The sequence below is a fragment of the Aulostomus chinensis genome, chromosome 18 (genome assembly GCF_037954235.1).
Source record: "Aulostomus chinensis isolate RoL2024-O1b breed Wild chromosome 18, RoL_Achi_v1.0, whole genome shotgun sequence".
Classification (NCBI taxonomy): domain Eukaryota; kingdom Metazoa; phylum Chordata; class Actinopteri; order Syngnathiformes; family Aulostomidae; genus Aulostomus; species Aulostomus chinensis.
The window spans coordinates 1583123-1607098 of record NC_141337.1 but is presented as its reverse complement, the minus strand read 5'-3'; the positions used below and the strand labels follow the sequence as shown (position 1 = coordinate 1607098).

General features: G+C 49.1%; 2 protein-coding genes across 3 annotated transcripts; both read right to left on the bottom strand.

Annotated features, from left to right (window-relative positions):
• Positions 1 to 3741: 3741 nt before the first annotated feature.
• On the bottom strand, positions 3742 to 10353 carry ubald2 (UBA-like domain containing 2). 2 transcript variants are annotated; one of them, XM_086185566.1, is made up of 3 exons: positions 10052 to 10353; positions 5926 to 5982; positions 3742 to 4156 (listed from the first exon to the last, which is right to left on the bottom strand). In XM_086185566.1, the coding sequence occupies exons 1-3, from the start codon at positions 10169 to 10171 to the stop codon at positions 3800 to 3802; spliced, it is 534 nt and encodes a 177-aa protein (XP_086041692.1). In that variant the 5' UTR covers positions 10172 to 10353; the 3' UTR covers positions 3742 to 3799. The 2 variants fall into 2 exon arrangements, with proteins under 2 accessions (XP_086041692.1, XP_086041693.1); XM_086185567.1 differs by lacking the exon at positions 10052 to 10353 and adding an exon at positions 9363 to 9932.
• Positions 10354 to 12670: 2317 nt separating this feature from the next.
• On the bottom strand, positions 12671 to 23803 carry LOC147244565 (glutamine-rich protein 2). Its single transcript, XM_086186115.1, has 16 exons — positions 22976 to 23803; positions 17811 to 17888; positions 17441 to 17518; positions 17163 to 17276; positions 16668 to 16884; positions 16429 to 16514; positions 16158 to 16280; positions 15789 to 15857; positions 15295 to 15459; positions 15090 to 15208; positions 14924 to 14989; positions 14665 to 14766; positions 14228 to 14378; positions 13746 to 13854; positions 13156 to 13278; positions 12671 to 12949 (listed from the first exon to the last, which is right to left on the bottom strand). Exons 1-16 carry the CDS (start codon positions 23318 to 23320, stop codon positions 12834 to 12836), a joined length of 2061 nt encoding a protein of 686 aa, XP_086042241.1. The 5' UTR covers positions 23321 to 23803; the 3' UTR covers positions 12671 to 12833.
• Between the last annotated feature and the right edge of the window lie 173 nt (positions 23804 to 23976).

Sequence of the window (23976 nt, the reverse complement as noted above, 5' to 3'; positions counted from 1 at the left end):
GCTGGGTGTCAGACTTTACAGTAACAGACATCTTTATGTAAATAAAGACCAAAAAAGCCCATTGAAAGGCTGAAGTAACACGTGAGGATATAAGACGTAATGGACACAGTTGCTCGCAATAACCTAAGAAGACAGAAAATGAAATCGGCTCAGGTTTTTGAACAAGTGCAGATTTATAAGAATCATGTTGTTAAAATTTGACGATGACATTAAAGGGAAATTCAGACAAAATTCATAGGAAAGTAACCTTTAAGAACCACATTCAAAACACGTATTCAGATCAAGACCAACTGACAAGTGAAGCATGTAACAACCGATAGTTAAAAACTTTATTCACCACTCGTCTGCCCAAGAGTAAAACTTCCTGTTGGACACATGAGGGCGCTGTCGACTCTTGAATGCTCATCCTAGGAAGCACAGCTGCTCAGCATCCATCCATCCTTCTACCTACATCTGATAGTTACTGGGAATGTGACTCCAGTTCCACGAGGGTGTGCAGGACAAACATCCGAACTGGTTTCTAGGAAACACAACCACTGGGTCACACGAGGGACGGGGGCTTCACGGGACGATTCGTGACATAAACCAGCACGAAGACGCTCACAGCAGACCACCGTGCTGTGGAACCTCTAGATCACAAAGTCCAGACTTGAGTTAATGTTTGACAGCTGATTGTCCTCCTCAGAACCACAGACGCTCTGGTGGTGGTTCAGCAAAGGTCGCAAGGCGTCGTGTTTACAGTCGCCATCAAAAAATAGTGAGGGGAGGAAGAAAAAAAATATTTTAATTAAAACCAACAACGTTACTGCTGTGAAGAACTGCAGAGTTCTGAGATAAAACCAGAAAGGAAGGACGAAGAGGCGGCAGCAGAACATGAACCTTGTTTTATTAAACATATAAATACAAATCTCAACAGAAGAAAACGAACAAAGTAGTTGAGAGAAATCTCTAGAAAAGAGGCGAACAGAGGGAACGTCCGGGGGTCCGTGAGAAGCACGACGTCTTCCAGGCAACAAGTCCACAGAGGACAAACACGGATCGACGAGAAAACGTCCAGTTCGTCAACTCGTCATCAGCTGCTGCCGGACTAAAATGTGGTCAGAAGTGACAAATCTGAGGCAGCAGGGGGCGCTGGCGGCTGACCCGAAGGGAAAATTCACCTGAAGTCATGCTCATAACACTCAGAACTGATTCCTACCATTTCAAGCAAAATCCCCAAATGTCTTTCTTTGTTCTTTTAGTCATAAGAACTTCTTAAAGTAAAGAAACATTTGACCCTTTTGGGAAAATATGTTTCTCATCCAACCTCCCCAGAGCCAGACAGGGTGCTGCGTTCAGGACAACTCGGAAGTCAGAACTCCATCCTGGAGATTTGACATCATGGCATCAATCACACTGATGTCAGCTTGGAGCAGAAAAAAGGACACAGTCCATCCAGGTAGCAGGCGGCGTGCTGACATACCAAAAAAAAAAAAAAAAATGGTTGAAAACAATTATATTCTTAGTGTTACGAGTTCCGGCTGCTAATTTCAGAGTTCAGACACTGGTCAATCCATTTTCTCACATCAGAGATCGTGGGTTCTCAACTTCTGAGTGGTCCTGAATGCACAACGAGGTTCCAGGCTGGTTAGCTCAGCTCAGGGACCGGTACTGGGCGGGAGTGTTGGTCCTGCTCAGTCCAAAGTCTTCAGATGGACCCTGTCCAGAGCAAGAGCTCCGACGGCTTAAAAAAAACTCTTCAAAGAGTGGATTTTTCCTTTTGCTTTATTTCTACATCAGATATTAAAAACCTCAAGTTGATGGACTTAAATAATATTCATGTTGATTTCATGGTCAAACAACTTTGACTTCTGAAACTGCAAAATGATCCAGAAACAAGAAGTTGATTGTCAAAAAAAATCACAACTCCCATCCATTACTGTGGCGTCGACCTCAACAAGCCACGCCTCCTCTTTGAGACTGAGGGTGATTACTGAATCTCGCAACATTAACGGCTTCCCGCTAGCTCAGAGTCCTGTGGAGGTTTGCATGGATCTGAACTTGAGACGTGTTCAGTGGCCAGTCGGAACCCCTGATCCGTCTCGCCTGCAGCGGCGGGTACATCCAGAGCCCTGGCCGGGCGTCTCCTGCTCAGACAGAGGTAGGAGTGGTTGAGCGTCTGAAAGGTTGTGTGGAGGAAAAATAAAAATCACTGAGACGACCTCTGACCTGGCAGCTGATCCATGTCTACACACGCTACAATCAGTGTGTGAGGTCATCAATGTTTCGCTGTGACTGAGATCTTTACTGACAACAATCAGTCACCTGACGTCTTAAAGGGAAAGTTCAACATTTTGCTTCTCCATGACAGACGAGGAGGGTTAGAGTTGGCTAGTTAGCGTAGCTTAGCATATGCACAGAACCTGGAAACCCATGGGAGAAGTGCTACCTGATTAGCATGTGAGTCTGACCCTTCACTACCACATCCAACAAGTTTGATTTGATATTAAAGATAAATCACATCTTCTAAACACAACCCAGACTTCTGCTGGGTAAAGAGGTATGATGTTCTAATACGGGAGCTAAAGGTGCTCCGGCTGGTTCCAGGCTGTACGCTAGGCTAGGCTAGGCTAGGCTAGGCTAGGCTAGCTAAGCTCAGTTAAGCATCTCCAGCTCATCGAGTGTCATCGAGCTCCTTTGAGGCCCAAACGTTGAGCGATTCCTTTAACGACAGGAAGTCAACATGTGTTAATACTCAAAAGATGTGAAAAGATTCTAATAAATTGACTTAATGAAGCTGTTAAGACACCGATTCAATAAACTAATTATTGCCAGCTTCTCCCGCTGAACGTCACCCTCTCATAATAAACGACCAGTCTCCCAGAACTAAAACATTCACGGCTGTTGTGAAGGTGTTTCTGACTCAACTTGCCTGGAAATCAAACCCCAAGCTGTTTTTATGAGTCACATGTTCAATGAGTTTGAAAATACACAAGTTCAGAAGTTCTGTGACTTCAGTCTGAGCAAAGATGTATAAAAGGCGTAAACGCCGGAGTGATGTCACTCAGTGTGAAACCTCCAGCTTTGGCCGTTTCCCTCTCATTTTTCGGAACCTGCTTCAATGTACTTGAATCGTTTGTGTTTACAACCCGCAGAGTCGCCCCCTGCTGGCCATTCGGAGAGAATGCAGGTTTAAGGCATTGATGACCATCTTGTCTACGAGCCAGTTGAACGTGACACGTGGTGGCCTGCTGGCGCTGAGCTCATCACATCTGTCTCTTAACAAATGGATTCATGCATCTCGGTTCTCAGTCAACCCTCTGTGGATGGCCTCAGGACTCAAACACCTTCAGAACAGCAGCAGACGTTCTTCAAACTTTGCTGGAACATCAAATATTTAGCTCTGGGTTGCCATGGTAACAAAAGACCTCTGGTGGAGCTCGACGTGAAGCTCCAGACTAGAGCCTCCTAGTCTAGGTGCGTCTGCTGGTCCTCCCCAACGTCGTGCCACATTGATTCCCAACTTTTAAAACAAAGAGTCTTTAAAAACCCGGCTGGTCACATGGCTCCGATCCTCCATAAGTGCTCCGTGATCTGATGTCAGCAAATGTTTTCGTGGCGTCAATGTGTTGGCGACCTTGCGGTTCTTCCTCAGCTGTGACGACACAGTGAAGGCAGAGAGAAAAATGTCGCCACATCATCTTTGCTTATTTGATCTCATCCTCTCATTCCACCCAATCCCCCCCACCCCCCCCCCCCCACTTCCCAAACAGATTTACTTGGCTTCCTAGCTCTGCCTCCCCCAGCCAATCACAGAGTCTCATCTCTGGCCGTGGAGCGCCGATACAACGGGGGGCTGCTGGGAGCTGCTGGGCTGAGAGACGGGGGGCCACATGGGAGTCTGTTGCATGTGGTGGTGGTGGTGGTAGTGGTGCAGGTGGTGGCCGGTGGGTGATGACGGCGGCAGCCAGGCCGGCTGGTGGCTGGGCGGTGACGAGGCCCAAAAGGAGCTGAAGCTTGAAGTGGACGAAGGCGCCGGTGGGGAGCACGCCATGGACACCTGGCTTTGGCTGCTGCCGGCGCTGGAGCTGCACTCGGATGCTCGCAGCTTGGAGAACATGGTGATGGCGTCAGGGAAGTTTGGTGGCGTGGCAGGAGTGTTTCGTGGAGTACACATCTGAGGAGAAATGAACGGGAGTCAAGAGAAGGTCCTGAATGTGGCGAATGTCAGTGGATGGAATCATTGATAGATTGATGCACGTTGTTGTCTCAAGGCCTGCTGAGGTCACAGTGTTTCTAGTAAACTCAGGAAGCAAGGGAGGGGCTTGTCAGGGAATGATTGACGTTTACAGTCACCAATAAAAAGGAATCTACATCTTCTACCCTTGTTTAGGAAGGTGGCACTTCCAAATGTAGATGCTGACGTCCTGATCATCAGAGACAAGCCCCTCCCACATCCTGGAGGAGTGCTGGCGTTCAATCTGCATCGACATAATAAACACCAACATGGCTCATGACTGCCAGACGCCTCCGGCAAGTACCACACACACACACACACACACACACACACACACACACACACACACACACACACACACACACGCACAACTGGATCTCTGACAAGCAGAAATGCTGTCACAACAGAGGCCTGACGGGAGATTTTATAACTCTTCAACAACCAGCTGTTCCTTGCTGCTCCACTGTCCTTCTCAACATGGCCTCAGGGTCGGGGGGGGGGGTCATCAGTGTCATGTTGCTACACTCCACACATGCTGTGATGTCACAGCGCTGCACCCAAAATACGAACAACCCCCTGTTGCTCCTCATGCTGTCTCTCTCTCTCAAGCTCCAACACGCTTCTCTGAACACACTGTGTTCGCCACCAGTGGGAGGAGCCACAACCCCTGGCTGCGGGTGTCGTTGTGCTAAACTGGGTTTGATCAGACAAATCCCAGGATGCACCAGTCGGCTGGAGAGAGGAAAAGATCCAACACACATCAGCAGCTCAGAGGCGCGATACAAGACAGCGTCGGTGTTGATGAGGTCTGATGACAGCAGGTCGAAATTTTTTTCTTTCACACGCTTTAGTCAAGCAACTTCTCGCAATCAACCGATAACTGTTGTGTTGCTGCGACGCAGTTAGAGGGTCAACTGCCAGCAGACCCGTCATCGCCGATGTTACGCAACATGTCAGCGTTTGTGGGGAAACATAAATGTACTTGTTCCACTTCGCTGTTAAGGGAGGTCGTTGGTGGTTGATTGGGACTGCTAGTGTGTGAGAAGGTGGGCGGAGTCTACATCACATGCAGGTAGAGGCTGTGTTAACGCCCAGTTCACAAGAAGGTATTTTCCCCTGCACATGCTGGAGTCAGTAGACCTGCTAGGACACGCAGCGCGACTCTCCTCCGTGGGTCGAGTTGCCTTTCTGAGAGTCTCCTGGTGCTCAGTGACACGCCAGAAAACACAGTAAACCAACTAGAAAGCAGCATGGCGGCGGTGACAGTGTTTCCACGGTTACTATTAGCTCTAGATTATTTTCAAACTCAACACGGACACTGAACAATGATGAACGCAGACAACTGACTTTGTGACTGAGACGACAAAAAGTAACAGCAGTTGCTGGCGAGTGGAGCGCCGACCGCTCGTCATGTTGTGGCTGGTGTCAAATTACTGTGTTCACATCAATTCTGGTTGTGGGCCGAACCAATAAACAGCTGTATCTCCAGCTAGGTCATGTGACACGGGTGAATTAAACCTGTTCCCTTCTGGACAAAAGCCAGATGTTTTTGGCCGGTGGGAGGGGCTAAACACAACTGTTTGGGAAGTTGTATGGGGGATACTATGGGAAGTTGTGTCATGAGTGGTGGGAGGGGCTCCACCTGTCATTAAAGCAAACTCCATGTCTGTGGGGTCATTTTCTCTCCTGGGGATGGCGGATGAACTTACCATCTGGTGGTGGTGACCTGGGATGTTGGCCTCCTGGAAAAATGAGCTCAACGCCGTCTGCAAAGGGAACCAGACGAAATGAGACGTTCTGTTAGCGCCACTCGATTCACGGAGAACACAACAGACACAAGTGAAAGCATTCAGAGTCGCCCGCATGCGACCTGCCCCCTTCACTACTTGATATGCCTGATGACATCAGCAGCAGGTTAATCAGTGACGATGGAATTATCAACAACTACGTCTCCTGCTGGAGGTGGAGAGGTCAACCAGGGAGAAACCTGGTGTGAAACAAAAACAAACACCGTGGTCGCCGCCCTGCCAAAACACGGAAATGAGTCGACGAGTAGTTACTGGCAGCTTCGTCCCATCAGGAAAAACTCTCAACTGAAGAATTTTCACATTTGATGTCATTTGGACTCTCTTCTTCCGTTGCCCATTCACCAGTTTCTCTACAAGCTCAAAGAGTCAAAGCTGATGAGGTCACGTGTCAGCCTCCTCTGTACGGACAGGAGTTTCCAAACATTGGCAACTGCTGTATTGAAGGAGCTCAGCTAGCGTGGTAGCGTTGGAGAGGTTCTACAGTACAAAGAGGGATTCCTTTAAGAACGACCCAGCTTAGGTCCGTGTGCAGCAGGTAAGGAGCAACGTCGTCCCGTGGAGTCGTGTTCATGCATACGGCGACGTTCACCGGCTCGTCACCAACTGTTTATCATCTTTTCAGACATTTTTTCTCGGAAAACCGCCAAAATCCACAAAATGAGAGTTGATCAAGTCCATAACGCAGAGAGTAGAGGAATGACTTCAAGGTCGCCACCACTGAGCTTCAGGGGTCTTCTGTTTCCCCCTGATGACCTTTAATGACCTCCACCCCCTCTGTAGGCTCCCTTTGACACACCTGATTTCAGCCCACTGACCTGAGACCAGAGGTTCTACGAGGACAGCTTACTTAGGGGTTAAGACTCGGTCCTGTGATGCTGTATCAGAATATAAGAGGGCGTTCACAAATGTCAGAGGTCAGTGGGTTCATGATGCCAACGCTTATTTACTTCAAAAGCATTCAGGGTTGAATTTCAGTGGGTTGAATCCTCAAAGGTGGTGTGTTAAAGGACCTCAAATAGTTGAGACATTTCTCATGATGTTTTCAACAAAAAGAAGAACAGAAGACCAAAAGAACATCAGGCTGTCACAACAGTTCCTGGTCACAGCTGCTTCACCACAGCAGGAGTTCAGATGTAGAGCTCAAGAACTAGAGAGAGTTGAGACTACTTCTACTGCTCAGCCTCCATTTCCCTTCACCCGAGGCCTCTGCCAACACCCCCACCCCCTCACCCCTCCCCCATGCGGTCTGGTTGTTTGACAACAGCAGCGGCGGCGCAGGAATGTCTGCCGTACAACGTGACACACATATCAAAGCGTGAAAGTTCTTTGCATCTATTGTGTCACAAGCAGCCAAGAACCACGAGTCCACGCCGCTCTTTGTCTGCTGGCTTTAGTTCCTCCAGCGTCACTCAGTGGAGCCTCGCTGTCACTTCCTGCTGCTGTAAACACAAACAGTTGAAGACCAGAGAACAACGTGTGACTGACCTGCAACTGAGACGCTGATGATTTCATTTCCTCTTTGGTGAGAAAACAACGCAGAGAGGAAACAGTTGAGTAACAACCAACTGATCCTGTAGTTTACCACAGACACACAAGTCCACTTCAGTCGGGAGCTGCTGAGTGTGGAAGGCACCAGCAACGTCCATCAAGCGCCAAGCGAAAAGTCTTGTTTTAAGAAATAGGACCAAACCTTCAGGAGTCAAAGCAACAAAAATGTTATAACAAATGTCTTTTTTTCTTTCTCGGGGTGAGAACATCCACCAGTTACTGAGCCTTTTGAAAAACCAAAAACCACCGCAAGCCAGAGTTATAAACAGACGTGCTTTCAGACGTTCCACCGCCGCCACTTCCAGCGTCAAGGCATCAACAAACACAGCACTTTTAAACAAAATTCATAACTTGTTCTACTCCAGTGACCAGAGTCACGGTCACCCCTTTTGTGTACAAATACTTCAAGCACCGCGCCACACGGCCAGTGTAATGTGTACCGTGGCCAAAGGTGAAACTGCAGCCGACACAAGATGGCAGCACGGACAGACGCGTCAGCTTGGCTTTCTTGAATGCGGTTCTATGTTCGCTTGTTTTTCTGTCAACCAGCAACCCGACATTTCACAGTGAGACTCGTTCAAGGCTTGAGACGACGTGGTGCTCTAGAACTGCCCAGCAACCATCACAACACTCACACCCCGCCACTGGAGGTGGCTCAGCCCGCCGGGCCACGGTGGATTAGCTACCCAGCAGCTTCCTGACCGACATCGCTCAGCATCGGGAGGGACGAGCTGACCACCAGGACACACACACTCGTCCAGAAGTGCTCCATTATGGTTCTCTTCAGAATATGTTCCTTAGCGACGTTGTTTCCCCCGCTGTCATTTTGATTTCACCAACATAACGAGGCTTTGGTAAAGGCTCTTCTCTTCATATTCATGGCACACTGGGTTCGGTGTCACAGCTTACGTTGCTTCTTAAGAGCTGCATTGACACGCCGTTATTTTGCCACCCGCAGCGTCTCTGCAGCTCTACGGAGGTGATGAGAGCAGCAGGACGTGGCTTTAACTGACGGAGTGAAACGAAAGGTTCTCACCCAGATGGACAGGCTTGCACCTTGTCCTCTCCAACTGCACACACACTTTCACGAGTCAAAGAAAAGTTACTCATTGGTTCCTATGTTGATCAGTTATCGATTGTTCAGGTTCAACCATCAAACTCTTGCTTTCCAGCTTCTGGGACTTGACAGTTTGTTGCTTTTCTTAGTTTCCTGTTAAAGTAAACTCCACATCTCAAGGGTTGAAGACTAAATGGAAGACGTGGCCCAATGAGGCTGATGTTTCACTTCAGACATTTTATGGACCAAACACATCATCAAAACACCATAAAATGACATCAGCAATGTCAGAAAGGAGGGAAAATAAAAAGATGATTGTTGACTTATCACCAACAGTCCAAACCCATGAACTTATATTCAGTATCCTGCCACGTGGGATTCAAAAGGAAAAAAGGAGCTGATTTTCACTGCTGAGAACTTCATCTTGGAAACATGAATGGAATCATTCCGTTTCTGCTCTACAGTTTACAAGTCACGAGAATCAGTTGAGTTTTAATTCAATTAGATTGTTTCTGACTCACAGATGAAGTGAGTCTATTGATTTTCGTAATTCAGTACAACGTGACTTCGTCCTTGCTTACTGACACATTTAATTCAAATAAAACCGAGATAAGAACTCGTTTCCGGCCGCAGCAGATGGACCTGACGCTGCAGCTGCTGTTTCCCCTGCTTGTTGTCTGGGAGGCTCCTGGAGTGTTTTGCTGTCCAGGTAACACGGAGGTTCATGACTCACCTCGAACAATGTGTGACTGTTCCCAAGCATGAACAACTGCTGCTGCCCCAGACCAGCAACTCTGACCTCCATCTCAACGCTTGTATAAATCACCAAACCGCATTTCCGCTTCGACTTCTACGAAGAGCGTTACTGGCGGTTCGGTCGAAACCGTCCAGCGTGTGTCTAATGGTTTTCTTTTCTCCAGCGTAACGGGGAATGTTTCAGTGGGCCAACGGGTCAAACCTGTAGTTTGTAGTCGGAGGGAAAGGAGAACGTTATCACGGCCTCGTCTGACAAGATGGCATCAATCATCTGCCTGATAAAACAAAGGTTGTGGGTGACAGACGAGGAGCTGGAACACCCGGGTTTGTCTGCGGGCGAGAGGGCGACCGCTCGGTCCTGCCGGCGCTCAAGCTCACAACGATTATCTCGGCAGTGACACGGAGGATTCCAGAGGAGAATGTAAACAAAAACGGCCATTGAGTCGAGCACCACGTCCTCAGCGCGGGCGAGCTAGCCAGCTAGCTGGTGTGGCTAATGTTAGCTACAGGGGCGCATGGTCGCGAGGCAGCACATTCGATCTCCTCTGAATATCTGGAAGGGACTCGCATGTCTCGACGCCAACTCACACTCACGGAGGAGGGGGGGGGGGGGTGTAAATAACAGCGGAGGTTCGAAGGGGAGATGGAAGAATGCCACCCGCTCACCTCGAACTGCCAGTGGGCCGCCTGGAGGAGCTGCTTCGCCTGGTCGGCGGCGCATCCAGCCGTCAAAACAAACTGGTTGATCATGACTTGGTGCCTGAGCTCGTCCATATTTACCGACATGGCCGCTCGTTAAACCCTCACAAACAACACAAACTGAAAACAAACAAACTAGTCTTCTCTGGGATCGACGGCTCTGAAGCTTCACACCCGCCGCCCTGCTGCTGTCTCCCCCCGCTGAGTCTCCGTCCGTCCGCAGCCTTCAGCAGAAACAATAATATTTTCGTGTCATCACCCACAACAACGAGTAGGCCCCCGCTGATTGGTCCGCGCACCAGCGAAGGTACTACTAGCGCGATGCTGACTGGCTGCCGAGTATAACCGTTTAAACCATTGATGCGATTGATAATGATTCGGGGACTGCACAGATGAGCGGAGTCATGTGCAGTTACAGCTAACAAGAACCACCCCGCTCGCTCCGGTTATGCCGTCGTTTCATCTATCGTCCAGATTCTTGTCCGTGTCGCTGACGCAATGTGTCTGATTGGCTATTTAACTCGGACTCATAAGCGCTGATTGGCTTCAAGTAAAACCCAGTAAACACTTTTAGTAATGGAGCAAGTAGGTCAGTTACGATGTTAAGGGCGTAGAAGGAAAACAGCAGCTTCCATGTAGGGTTAGGGTTAGCACCGACAGGAAGATCGAGACCCTCCGCTCCTCTGAGTCGCATTCAGGAGCCGAGACCCACCTCGGTTAGCTAAGCACAATGTACAGTAGTACAATTAAATACATTTTAAAATGAGGAGACATTGTAGTGCTAGAATCGGACATGTAGCCGGAACTACTTTCCTGACTGGGAGCAGTGATTTGACGCAGCACCTCCAAAGCTCCACTGGAACTTGGGTCAACAGAACTTGGGTCAACAGAACCAAAGGTTTGTTGAGGACTAGAAGAGCGACTGCTGCTACTGATGATGATGATGAGGAGGATTCCTGCTGGACACACCAGCATCCTGGACCTGAGCTAGCTGATGCTAACACTTCCCACCCACTACCAGCCATTTGGGCTAAGCTAACTAGCCTGGACCTGAACTAGCTGATGTTAACACTTCCCACCCACTACCAGCCATTGGGCTAAGCTAACTAGCCTGGACCTGAACTAGCTGATGTTAACACTTCCCACCCACTACCAGCCATTGGGCTAAGCTAACATACATCCTGGACCTGAGCTAGCTGATGCTAACACTTACCACCCACTACCAGTCACTGTGCTGAGCTAACAAACCTGGGTCTCAGCCCCCCAGAGAAGAGTCTCTATCTTCTTGTCTGGCTCTGAGGACGATGGACAATACGAGAATTTTACTCAAAGAAAGTTCCCCTGATACTAACTGTTCTTTTAAGGGTTCAGGGGACATTATCTGGCCGACAGCAATCAGTATATTCCACTAAAGACCATGTGATGTTCCCTCTCTATTAAATCTTTCCAGAACATTTGCAAAACACAGTGACATCACAGGAATCTCTAAAGGGCCAATAATGTTCTATTTAGGTTCTTGCATCATGTTTGCAGAACATTTACACAACAATTGACACTAAAGAGCTGGTTGTTTTCCCTGCATTTTAGGTCTGAATGTTTTAAGGTTTCCTGTGGTTTCACAGCCACACCGTGAAGGTCCAGGGGTGTGCGTTGGACGATTCCAGATGACATCCCCAGTAAAATGTCTATCAGGAATGATCCTGTCTTCATTTCTTATGAGGCGGCTGAGTGAAGCTGAGTTTCTTTGCTGTTTGTTGTTCAGAGGCGAGAGCTCACGCTTTCACAGTGAGAACGAATGGAGGCAGTCCTCTATTGGCAGCCGCCCGCCGCTGTTCTGTAGTTCAGGAAACATGAAGCACCAGAGGAAGCCGATCCCACACAGCGAGCAATACGATGATACTCAGCTAAAGCTGTTTAACATCAAACTAAAGAGGGAAACAAGTCTGCGTCTCCCCGGCAGCAGCAAACACATGGAGGCGACACCCTTGATGATGCATTATAGATGTTCTTCTTCTGCTGAATTATTCAGCTGCAGGTGAAGACGACCACGACAGGTCGCTGACAGACTGAGTCACGTCAGGTTCCTCGCTGCTCTTACGGATGATTACTATTGCTGGAGAGGTCATGTGATCGCTGACAGGCAGATCAATGTCAGCGATCACATGAAAACTAGGAGGCTGATTTTCATCAAACTGTGTTGAGGGATGGCGCAAAGGCCAAAGAATAACCTCGACAACAATAGAGTGGCATTCAGGTTACCTCATCACAGACATCACGCCAGCATGACAAGGTAGCATGACAAGGTAGCATGACAAGGTAGCATGACAAGGTAGCATTCGTGTCGTTAGTGGATCATAACAGACGACGACGTGGAGAGTTTGTAAAACAGACGTTTTTAAACAGTTCAGCTGTTGTTAGCATCAAGCTCCGTTAGCTTCAAGCTAAATATACGTGGCTGGTTCCTTCTGTAGTCTGGAGTCCCTTAGAAGCGCCGTAGGAGGGAAAATCATCTCAGTGAGCGAACAACTCCTATTACTGAGTACTTGAAGGGCAAAATACACTTGGGTGAAGTATCACTGACAACACTTGCTGTCATATTGATTTGAAAAGTGATGAAAGTTTATTTGGAACACAAAATCAAAAGTAATAATAACACAATAGTTCCAACAGGTGATCGTGCAAAAATAGAACAATAAGCAGCGGGGAGGCACCTTCTCTCCGCACCGCTACAGAGGCGCAGCAGCGCCGCCTACAGGTGGAGCTGCCGGTCCTCCTGCGGCTCGCTGCCACTCTCCTGGGCAACAGAACTCTGAGACGTGCAGCCCAGAACGGACACGGGCCAGTCGTGACCCGAACTGCTGGAGGCTGCAGAGACACAGGAGGTGATGATGACGATGATGTGTGTGTGTGTGAGTGTGTGTATGAGGGAACTTCCTTTGTCCACAGAGAGGTGTTACCATAGCATAACGACATGATGTCCAGATTGCAGGATTTAGTTTTTAGTGTGTGTGTGTGTGTGTGTGTGTGTGTGTGTGTGTGTGTGTGTGTGTGTGTGTGTGTGTGTGTCTCACCTGAGCGGCTGCACGAGCCGCTCTTGGCGCTGCGTGCGTGGTGAAGCAGAGCGCCATGTCCCGGCTCCGGAGGGGTGGGAGCTCTGTGGGTGCGGGAGCTCTTGACTTTGTCTGTGGTTGCGCCTGCAGTGTGTCAGGTCAAACAGGTTAATGACCACCAGCATAAGCTCCGCCCCCTTTGACATTCAAAGCTCACAACTGAGAGATGCTGAAAATATTTTTTAGCATACATTAAAAACCCATCAATTTCCACTTCATACTTTTTTTTACAATTCCATTTTATTTCATCATGATTACATTTTCTGATAATTTTCTAAACGGTTTCACAATAAATTATTTTGTTGTTATCTATCTTATGATCTGTGCTGTATGTTATCATTTTAATTGGCTGTTTTTCATTCATCCATTTTTTACAATTTATATTTCAATTTCTTTATTTGTCAATCCATATTCATGTTTTTATAAGATTGTCTTAGCTTCAGTCCCCGGATCTCAGTCTTTTTTTTTCTACATCTCCCACGACAGCTGCTGTATGATAAAGATTGATTGATTGATTGATTGATTGATTGACTGATTAATAATAAATGTACCGTCTTTGGTGGCGATAGTCGGTAGTTTAGTGTCTGCTTTTCTGATGGATGGTGCATTCAGGCGACCTCTGTAAATGTGCCCATCCATGCCGATGATATCGACCTCCTCCTGACCAACACACACACACAGAAAAGGAAAGGATTGATACTTGAAAAGAGAGAAATATTACAATGTACTCTATAAAGTCAGGCAAATGTCCATCACCAGGAAACCTGCTGATGGCTTCACCTGAGCGAACTGCAGTCACTGAGCGCCACATTGACTGGATGCATCAGATCCACCGGCTAGTTTACGGGACAAAACAGGAGAAGACACACGGGAAGCAGCAAGAACTGACAGTCTATCAAGGTTTGCTAGGCCACATTCGCAAGTGGATGGTCCTGGTTTGAAGCCTTAAACCTGGTTTTTGCCTCCCAGGTTCCATAAAACATTGGTAAGCTACTTCCTGTGATGTCATGTAGTTCCCAAGTATTCATCACACCTGAACTGTCGCGTCCACCTCTGCCTGGGTCTGGTGCTTCATGTGGTGCAGGCCGGGGCGTCGCTGACCGGTGGAGGTGACTGTGTGACTCCCACCGCAGCTCCGTGGCACAGCCAGGTGACTGTAGTCCGTCACATCCTGAACACGCTCGCTGAGGACACAGAGAGGGAATCGTTCAAATGTCTGGAACGCTTGATGTAGACGTTCAGAGCCAGAGCGTCAGTAGGAACGAACGGATCAGTAGGAACACCTGAACAGACATTTTGTACAGTTTTGCTGATGTAACTAGTCGGCCTCCGTTAGCTCCAAGCTAAAAACAACAGCTGGTATTTCCTGATGTCTTGAGTCTGACTGAAGTACCTGAACACACCATCCACTGCATGTTGATGTGCTGAGGCTCTGCTGCCACCTGCTGGTGGCCAGGAGGCAACTCTCACCTGCGGCTGTGCTGACGTAGGTGCTCCAGGCCGTAGACGGTGTAGGGGCGGATGGACTTGTGTGAGGGGAAGCCAGGGGACGAGGGCAGTGTCACCAGGTGCCTTTAGGATCCAAAGAGAAGAAGCAAGATGGGAGGACGTGAACACACAGTTATTTTATTTCATAAGTAAAAAAGCCAAAAATGGAGTGTCTGATTAGCGCATGTCGGTCTGCTCTGGAGGAGAAGAGGAAATTAAAAGTGTGTTTGTATTGACTCACGACCCGGGAGCGTGCATGACCACAGGCCGGTCGCAGGACAGGCAGTGGAACCGGTCCACCAGTTGCCTGCAAGGAACAAGGACACGCTTCCATCACAGCTGCTGTTGTTTAACATTTATCCAGGGAAGCGACACGCACCAGGCCTTCCTGCCAATCCAACACTTACTTCCTGATGCCCGCGGCGTCCTCGTGCTCCGGCGCCGCCTGAGCCTGCAGCCGGTCATGGATCTTCCTCCAGCGATCCTCCAGCTGCTTCCTCACCGAGTCCAGCTCCAGGCGGTTCAACTGTGGTCAGTCAAACGCTGTGTCACACACCAACCACACGGGTGCGCTACAGCAGACACACGTGTTGTGGAACGACGTGTCGCTACCTTACACTCCATCTCCGCGGACAGCTTGTGCACCACCTTGCCCCAGTCCTGCTCCTGACCTGCGACCTTGGACAGCAGCTCGTGGAACATGGCGTTGAGCTGCTCCGTCATGGAGTCGAACTGCAGCTGGCTCACTTTGCTGTCCAGCGCACTTTTATCTGCTTTCTACAGACGAGGGTCAGATGAGCAGAGTCGACGACATGTTAATCTGGATTATTCTGCTTCTTCTTTGTTCCAGTTTGAGTTCTACTGCCTCCACGTGAACCAGAGCTGCTCTCTTCAGGTTCTCTCCCGTGCGTCTCTGGACCAGATGGAGGTTAAAACGCCGACTGGAACTAAAGGCAGAACCAAAAACATTCTAGAGGTCCAAGGTCAAAACGACAAGCATACATCACGGAGGAATTCCTATTTTTTCAGTGTTTTCCTTTCTTTTCGTTCTAATCATGATCATGATGAAGTCGTTGGTAGGATGATGTCAACAGGGCGCCACCTACGATTTCTGTCTCCACCATCCGCTTGTCCGCCTTCTCCTCCTCCAGGTGCTCCAGGCTCCTGTGCAGTTCCTGTGATGACAAACATTCTCCTGTAGTAAAGCGACGTTAAAAGATGACATCACACACAGCGTCCGCTCACGGGTCACTTTATCAGGTACACCTGGACTCAGGTACAGCAGCCACGTCCGCGACTCCTCAATCATCACATACAACTTTTCAGGTTTTTGTTTACATCCCAGACAGAGGACACGCCGGTGGAGGACACGCCCTGCTCCGTTCGTACATGAACCAATTACTGGGTGGCTTGAACTCATCATCATCATCCTCATCATCATCATCTTCACTGCATCTGAAGATGAAGACTCTAACCTCGATGTGGATTTGTCTCCATCTGCTGTCCTCCTTCAGAATGTTGTTGCTTTCATGAAGTTTCTCACACTCAGCTTGGAGCTGGAGGACCGCCCTCTGCACCTCGTCGACCAGCGCCATGTCCTGACAGCGCGTGCGCACACACACACACACACACACACACACACACACACACACACACACACACACACACACACACACACACACACACAGAATTAGGGGTCATCTGGATACGTGGTATCTGTGTGTTCGAGCTTCTCCAGCCGCCCACCTTCTCCCGTTCACGGCTCAGGCTGTTGATTAAATCTCTCTGCTGGCTCAGCTGAAGCGCCAGGTTGTTGCAGACTTCCTGTGAGCCTGATGTAACAACACGACGCCATTATCAAGAGGCTTTCCACAAAACAACGTGGTCAGTTCATAAGTGGCTGCCACAGATGCAGGCATGAGTTTTAGCCTCTAGTTCTCCTGGAGAACTTCCTGGTGTCACAGAAGGCGCCGGCAGGACGTTACCCTTGCAGCTGATGAGTTCTCTGAGGGGGGCCAGCTGAGCCTGGTCCACCTTTCCTTCTTCTAGTGCTGCCACTCGGCCGTCCAGCTTGCTGTGAGCCTCCCTCAGTTGGCCGAGGTTCCTCAGGGCCTCCACCGTCTCCGGGTAACGGTCTGCACCAGATCCTGTTAGCTGAGGCAGCTTGGGTGGGACTGAAGACATGTCTGCTTGAACGTCCCCCTGCAAAGTCAAAGGATGCTGGTGTGAGGAGGTTGTGCGTCCACACGGAAGCTCTTGTTGGACACAGACAGACCAGGGACGGGTACTGGGATTAGAGGGTTAGTGGGGTCTCTTTAGAGATTTTGGACTAGGGCAGTGTTTGTCAGTTGGTGGAGTGTATCACCGTGGAAACACCTAAACTACTCCACAGCAGGCCAACAAGGAGACGTGGGGTTTGGAAACCCAAGTGACATGAGGACATCCTGGACTTGCTGTCCTGGCGTAGGAGACCATCTTACCTGTTGGAGCATTTCCCTCTGGCTGAGCAGGGAGGACTGCAGCACGTCCCAGGTGACGGAGCGACTGAGCTCCTCCGGATCTGGATACTTCTGGAACGTGTCCCTCAGAGATGTCTGGCACCGAGACACAGGAGACACAGGAAACAGAAATGTGCGGAGAAGTTCAGCAAATTAAAAGCTGATGTCCATCATCAACATCTGCCTCGTTATTTCTCTAAACGTTGAATATTCAGGACCTTCAGGTCTATCTGAAGTTCTGGCGCGAGTCTCTCACTCACCAACGCTTCCTCCACAGCGTCCACACGATGGCAGCACCTCTCCACCGCAGCCGCCGACGCGGGCCCAACGGCAGCCGCCTGAATACAGAAGAAGACAACCGTCCTTGAACTACTCACCTCAGATTCAAGCTCTCATTCCAGCCAACAGCTGAAATTTACCAGCGTCCACATTGTCTCTATGAAGACGAGTTTGTCCTGTAAACCTGTTTTTCTTCTGTAAGTCGTTAGGTCACTCACTCGTCAAACACAAACATCTCTTTATTTTATGAGAATGTTGCCACACCAGCAGCCAGAAACCCTCTGTGGTGCTCAGGGATTTCTGGCTGACTGGAGGGTCGGCGGCGGGGGGCGGGGCTCGCGGTGGCCTCACCTGCAGCTGGCGGAGCTCCTCCACCTCGCCCCTCAGGTCGTCTCTGTGCTGGCGCAGCTCCTCCACCAGCTTCACTGCCTTCAGGGGGACAACAGGAGAAACCAGCAGGAGACAGGGGGCAGAGGTCACTCTCACCTACTGGCACCTCCCAGGACTTCTCCTTCCTTCATGACAAACCTTCTCTACAACCTCTGGTTACACACGGAAGTACCAGGATTCACTTCCTGTCCGAACTTCCCAGCACACATGACCTCAACATGAACAAGCGTCTACGTGGTTGGTACACAAACGTGTCTTACTAAAGTAACTCAGTCTTAACCGGAGCAGATTTCTCCCTCCGTCCATCTGAGCCGAGCCACATTCACTCTCTCATGCTGGTGTTTACCATCAAAATTTTCCAGCTTTATTTCTTTTCCAAAAGCATTTCCAGGCCGTTTGGAGATTCCGTGATTTTTCCAGGTTTTTCCTGAGGACATGAAACCTGCGGAGAGAAGTTATCAGTCTGATTCAGTCTCTCGGACGTTTCAGCTGATATCTCTGGAATTTCTCTCTGTGACCTCTGACCCCAAAGGAGTCAGCTTCATTGGGAGACAACAAACAGGACCTCCAGCTGATATCTGGTGCTTCACCTTCCTTTTTTTAATTTCCTGCCAAACTATCTGTTGGCAGAGTAAATGCTGACAGAAGAGAGTGAGTGAGTGAGAGTGTGTGTGTGTGTGTGTGTGTGTGTGTTTTACTTCAACAAAGGACATTCTTGAGCTGCCTGTTTGACTTGTTGAATGTGCCTGGACATGAAGTGACGCGTAGCGACCCCACACGGTGTCACGCTCAGTGACTAACAGCAGGTTAATATGTGACACAGGAGTTGAGTGTTGTCATGGCAACTTGGGACAGGTTTGACATTCTCTTTAGTCTTTTTTTGTGCAAAATTTCTCTTCAACTTTTTAACAGAAGAAGTTTGAAGCCACCAGAAAAATTCATTTGGGAAAAATGAATTGAAATTGAGTTCAATCTCAAAATTCAAATTCACTTAATGTTTCATTTTTTTCCCTGCTGAAGTACCTGCTAGAGTACCTGCTAGAGTACCTGCTGAAGTACCTGCTAGAGTACCTGCTAGAGTAACTACTAAAGTACCTGCTAGAGTACCTGCTGAAGTACCTGCTAGAGTACCTGCTGAAGTACCTGCTAGAGTACCTGCTGAAGTACCTGCTAGAGTAACTACTAAAGTACCTGCTAGAGTAACTACTAAAGTACCTGCTAGAGTACCTGCTGAAGTACCTGCTAGAGTAACTACTAAAGTACCTGCTAGAGTACCTGCTGAAGTACCTGCTAGAGTAACTACTAAAGTACCTGCTAGAGTAACTACTAAAGTACCTGCTAGAGTACCTGCTGAAGTACCTGCTAGAGTACCTGCTGAAGTACCTGCTAGAGTACCTGCTGAAGTACCTGCTAGAGTAACTACTAAAGTACCTGCTAGAGTACCTGCTGAAGTACCTGCTAGAGTACCTGCTGAAGTACCTGCTAGAGTACCTACTAAAGTACCTGCTAGAGTAACTACTAAAGTACCTGCTAGAGTACCTGCTGAAGTACCTGCTAGAGTACCTGCTGAAGTACCTGCTAGAGTACCTGCTGAAGTACCTGCTAGAGTAACTACTAAAGTACCTGCTAGAGTACCTGCTGAAGTACCTGCTAGAGTACCTGCTGAAGTACCTGCTAGAGTACCTGCTGAAGTACCTGCTAGAGTAACTACTAAAGTACCTGCTAGAGTACCTGCTGAAGTACCTGCTAGAGTAACTACTAAAGTACCTGCTAGAGTAACTACTAAAGTACCTGCTAGAGTACCTGCTGAAGTACCTGCTAGAGTAACTACTAAAGTACCTGCTAGAGTACCTGCTGAAGTACCTGCTAGAGTACCTGCTGAAGTACCTGCTAGAGTAACTACTAAAGTACCTGCTAGAGTAACTACTAAAGTACCTGCTAGAGTACCTGCTGAAGTACCTGCTAGAGTACCTGCTGAAGTACCTGCTAGAGTACCTGCTGAAGTACCTGCTAGAGTAACTACTAAAGTACCTGCTAGAGTACCTGCTGAAGTACCTGCTAGAGTACCTGCTGAAGTACCTGCTAGAGTACCTGCTGAAGTACCTGCTAGAGTAACTACTAAAGTACCTGCTAGAGTACCTGCTAGAGTAACTACTAAAGTACCTGCTAGAGTAACTACTAAAGTACCTGCTAGAGTACCTGCTGAAGTACCTGCTAGAGTAACTACTAAAGTACCTGCTAGAGTACCTGCTGAAGTACCTGCTAGAGTACCTGCTGAAGTACCTGCTAGAGTAACTACTAAAGTACCTGCTAGAGTAACTACTAAAGTACCTGCTGAAGTACCTGCTAGAGTACCTGCTGAAGTACCTGCTAGAGTACCTACTAAAGTACCTGCTAGAGTACCTGCTGAAGTACCTGCTAGAGTAACTACTAAAGTACCTGCTAGAGTAACTACTAAAGTACCTGCTAGAGTAACTACTAAAGTACCTGCTAGAGTACCTACTAAAGTACCTGCTAGAGTACCTGCTGAAGTACCTGCTAGAGTAACTACTAAAGTACCTGCTAGAGTAACTACTAAAGTACCTGCTAGAGTACCTGCTGAAGTACCTGCTAGAGTAAATACTAAAGTACCTGCTAGAGTACCTACTGAAGTACCTGCTAGAGTAACTACTAAAGTACCTGCTAGAGTAACTATTAAAGTACCTGCTAGAGTACCTGCTGAAGTACCTGCTAGAGTAACTACTAAAGTACCCACTAGAGTACCTGCTGAAGTACCTGCTAGAGTACCTGCTGAAGTACCTGCTAGAGTACCTGCTGAAGTACCTGCTAGAGTAACTACTAAAGTACCTGCTAGAGTAACTACTAAAGTACTTGCTAGAGTACCTGCTGAAGTACCTGCTAGAGTACCTGCTGAAGTACCTGCTAGAGTACCTGCTGAAGTACCTGCTAGAGTAACTACTAAAGTACCTGTTAGTGTACCTGGTGAAGTACTTGGTAAAGTGCCTGCTAGAGTACCTCCTAGACTACCTGCTAGAGTAACTACTAAAGTACCTGCAAGAGTACCTGGTGAAGTACCTGCTAGAGTACCTGCTGGAGTACTTGAAGTACCTGCTAGAGTACCTGGTGAAGTACCTGCTAGAGTACTTGCTAGAGTACCTGGTGAAGTACCCACTAGAGTACCTGGTGAAGTACCTGCTAGAGTAACTACTAAAGTACCTGCTAGAGTACCTGCTGAAGTACCTGCTAGAGTAACTACTGAAGTACCTGCTAGAGTACCTGGTAAAGTACCTGCTGGAGTAACTACTAAAGTACCTGCTAGAGTACCTGCTGAAGTACCTGCTAGAGTAACTACTAAGGTACCTGCTAGAGTACCTACTAAAGTACCTGCTAGAGTACCTGCTGAAGTACCTGCTAGAGTAACTACTAAAGTACCTGCTAGAGTAACTACTAAGGTACCTGCTAGAGTACCTGGTAAAGTACCTGCTAGAGTACCTGCTGAAGTACCTGCTAGAGTAACTACTAAAGTACCTGCTAGAGTAACTACTAAGGTACCTGCTAGAGTACCTGGTAAAGTACCTGCTAGAGTACCTGCTGAAGTACCTGCTAGAGTAACTACTAAAGTACCTGCTAGAGTAACTACTAAGGTACCTGCGAGAGTACCTGGTAAAGTACCTGCTGGAGTACACCTTGTTACTCTTTCAGCTCATGAACAGGACTGTCAGTAGAGGGAACACCACTCTGCTGCTCATCACATGCTGTCTACAGACGCTTCCTCTGACAGATGGGAGGAGGGAGGAGGAGGATGGGAGGGTGGGGGCTGGTCAGGGGCCTTCAGGTGCACGGAGGGTCACCTCGTCAGAGGATACGCCAGTTGACCTGGACGGCGCCCACACGGGACATGAATGATTCAGACGCAGCATCATCTGCACCATCCTATGTCCTGCTTCCCAGCAGAGCGCCATTCACCCGCTGACAGGCAGAGTCCTCTCAGCAGGGGACTAACTACCCCGTCACAGGGCGAGGTGGGGGCGGGATCAGGGTCGGACCGAGCCAGGAGGGGGCGGGACCGGCAGTGAAATGAGAGTAAAGTGATGTTGTCTGAGGAAAATGTGACACATCCCTCTTCCTCACATCAATAAAAGGCGTCGATGCGTGACAGCTCCTGCCACACCTTCAGCTCCTGCTGCCTCGCCACTCATCAGAAACCTGAACGACACGCAGAGGTCATCTGAGACGCCGGGCGCCACCCATCTCCTATTGTCTACTCTGTCATCAGTGGCTTCATGCAACACTGACATGTTCGGAGCTTCCCGCCAGGAGAGGAAGAAAAGAAGAAGAACTGGCAGTCAGCTGTCAGGGTGAACTGGTGCCGGAGCTCTGGAGGCTCCAACATCCGTGATGTCACAACCTGTCATCTGGTGACATCACTGTCTGAGGCGTGATGAGCAGCGAAAGTTTCTGTACAAGATCAGGGAAGAAGAATGAATCAGGTTCTGGGACCATTTCTCTACAAGGTCATGAATGATAAATTCATCCCTCCATCCAAAAAAGAGGTTCTGATTCCCTTTTCCTGAGATGTTGGGGTCAAACAAAAGGACTCGGTGGCACCGAGGCTCTGACGTCACCATGCAAACAGAACCAGCACCAGGAACAGGAAACGAGTCCCCAACCTAAACCTCTCATCAGGGTTTACTGCCAGCAGGTCGGCAGCTGGGCTGAAAACACAGTAGAAGTACTGCATACTGTGACCAAATGTCAGAAAACTACAACGGAAAAACTAAAAGAATGCAAAGTCAAACAATTTTGAAAAAAAATCATAGCACACAAAGAAACACAAAATAACAACAAATGGGAATAAAAAATCCTTTCCTGAACAACGGGGTATGAATTCTGATCCGTTCTACTGCTCAGACTCGACACCCGGGGACGAGTCCCAGCTCAGCACCGCCCACCCGCCGAGGGCGCGAGGCCCCCGGCAGCTCAGCAGCTGTCCGTTCTTTCTTGTTGGATCTGTTTTGCTTTTATGAGATTCAAAGTGTGTGTTATTACACTCCCTACGATAAATGTGGTGGAAACACGGATCGGATGTGATCCAGCTGATCGTCGTGCTGGACGGGAGATCTCACCCTGGTCACGCCGTCCTCGCAGATCTGGATGCGGGACTGCAGCCCCCACTGAGCCTCCTCCGCGGTCCCGGAGTCCCGAGCTGGAGGAGAGACGTCGTGCCGGTGCTCCCCGGTGGACGCGTCCTCCTGGATCAGCCCCCGTCCCTCCTCAGAGACCTCCGGCAGCTCCGGGTGCCTCTGGCCGGCGGGGCCCCCCTGCCACCCGACCTTCCTCTCCCGGATGCCCAGGTGGGTCAGCACAGCGTGGAGCAGCTCGTGAAGGGCGGTGAAGTTGACGGCCCCCGGGTGCGGAGAGCCGATGGACAAGTCCAGCAGCTCCCGCAGGCTGATGCTCTCCTCCGACATCTTACTCCGGAATTCGGGTTCCACCCTCGGGTCGCGCAGCCGCCTGCTAGCGGGGACTCGCTCCTCTCAGAGGCGAGTGACGTAAATGTGTGACATCAAACATTTAAAAAAACAACAAGTTAGAAACCCCTTTGCTCGCTGCTGGGGGCCAACATGCAGGAATCAAGTCAGCGACTCGGGCTTCACCTGCGGCGTCAATGCCACACATTCACCGGAAGTGTGAAGCGGAAGCTTTCACAGTAAAACCGCGATTCAGACAAAATTCCCGCCTAACCGCGATGTCGCCGTTACCGCAACTCCAACTCCGACTGGCCGCCATCTTGTACCTGAGGAGGCCAAACATGGGGTCCGGGGGATATTAACAGGACCACCAGGTGCCGCGGCCGAGGTTAAGTATTTAAGATTCGGACCGGAAGTTCTCTGCTTCATGCTTTCCATCACGACTTCTCACGTTGAGACTCACGTTGGACCACAGCGTTCCCGGTCGCTAGGCAACACGCGGTGTCCGAGGTGCATTCAGGGACCAGTAAAATTAGCCTGTTAAAAAAGACAGTACATGACAACTAACCAGTTGTTTCCTGTTTTTGCAGGAAGTTAAAGGTTTCATTGTGAATAGGACACGTCTGTCTCGTGAAAACAAAAACATTTGGATGAAA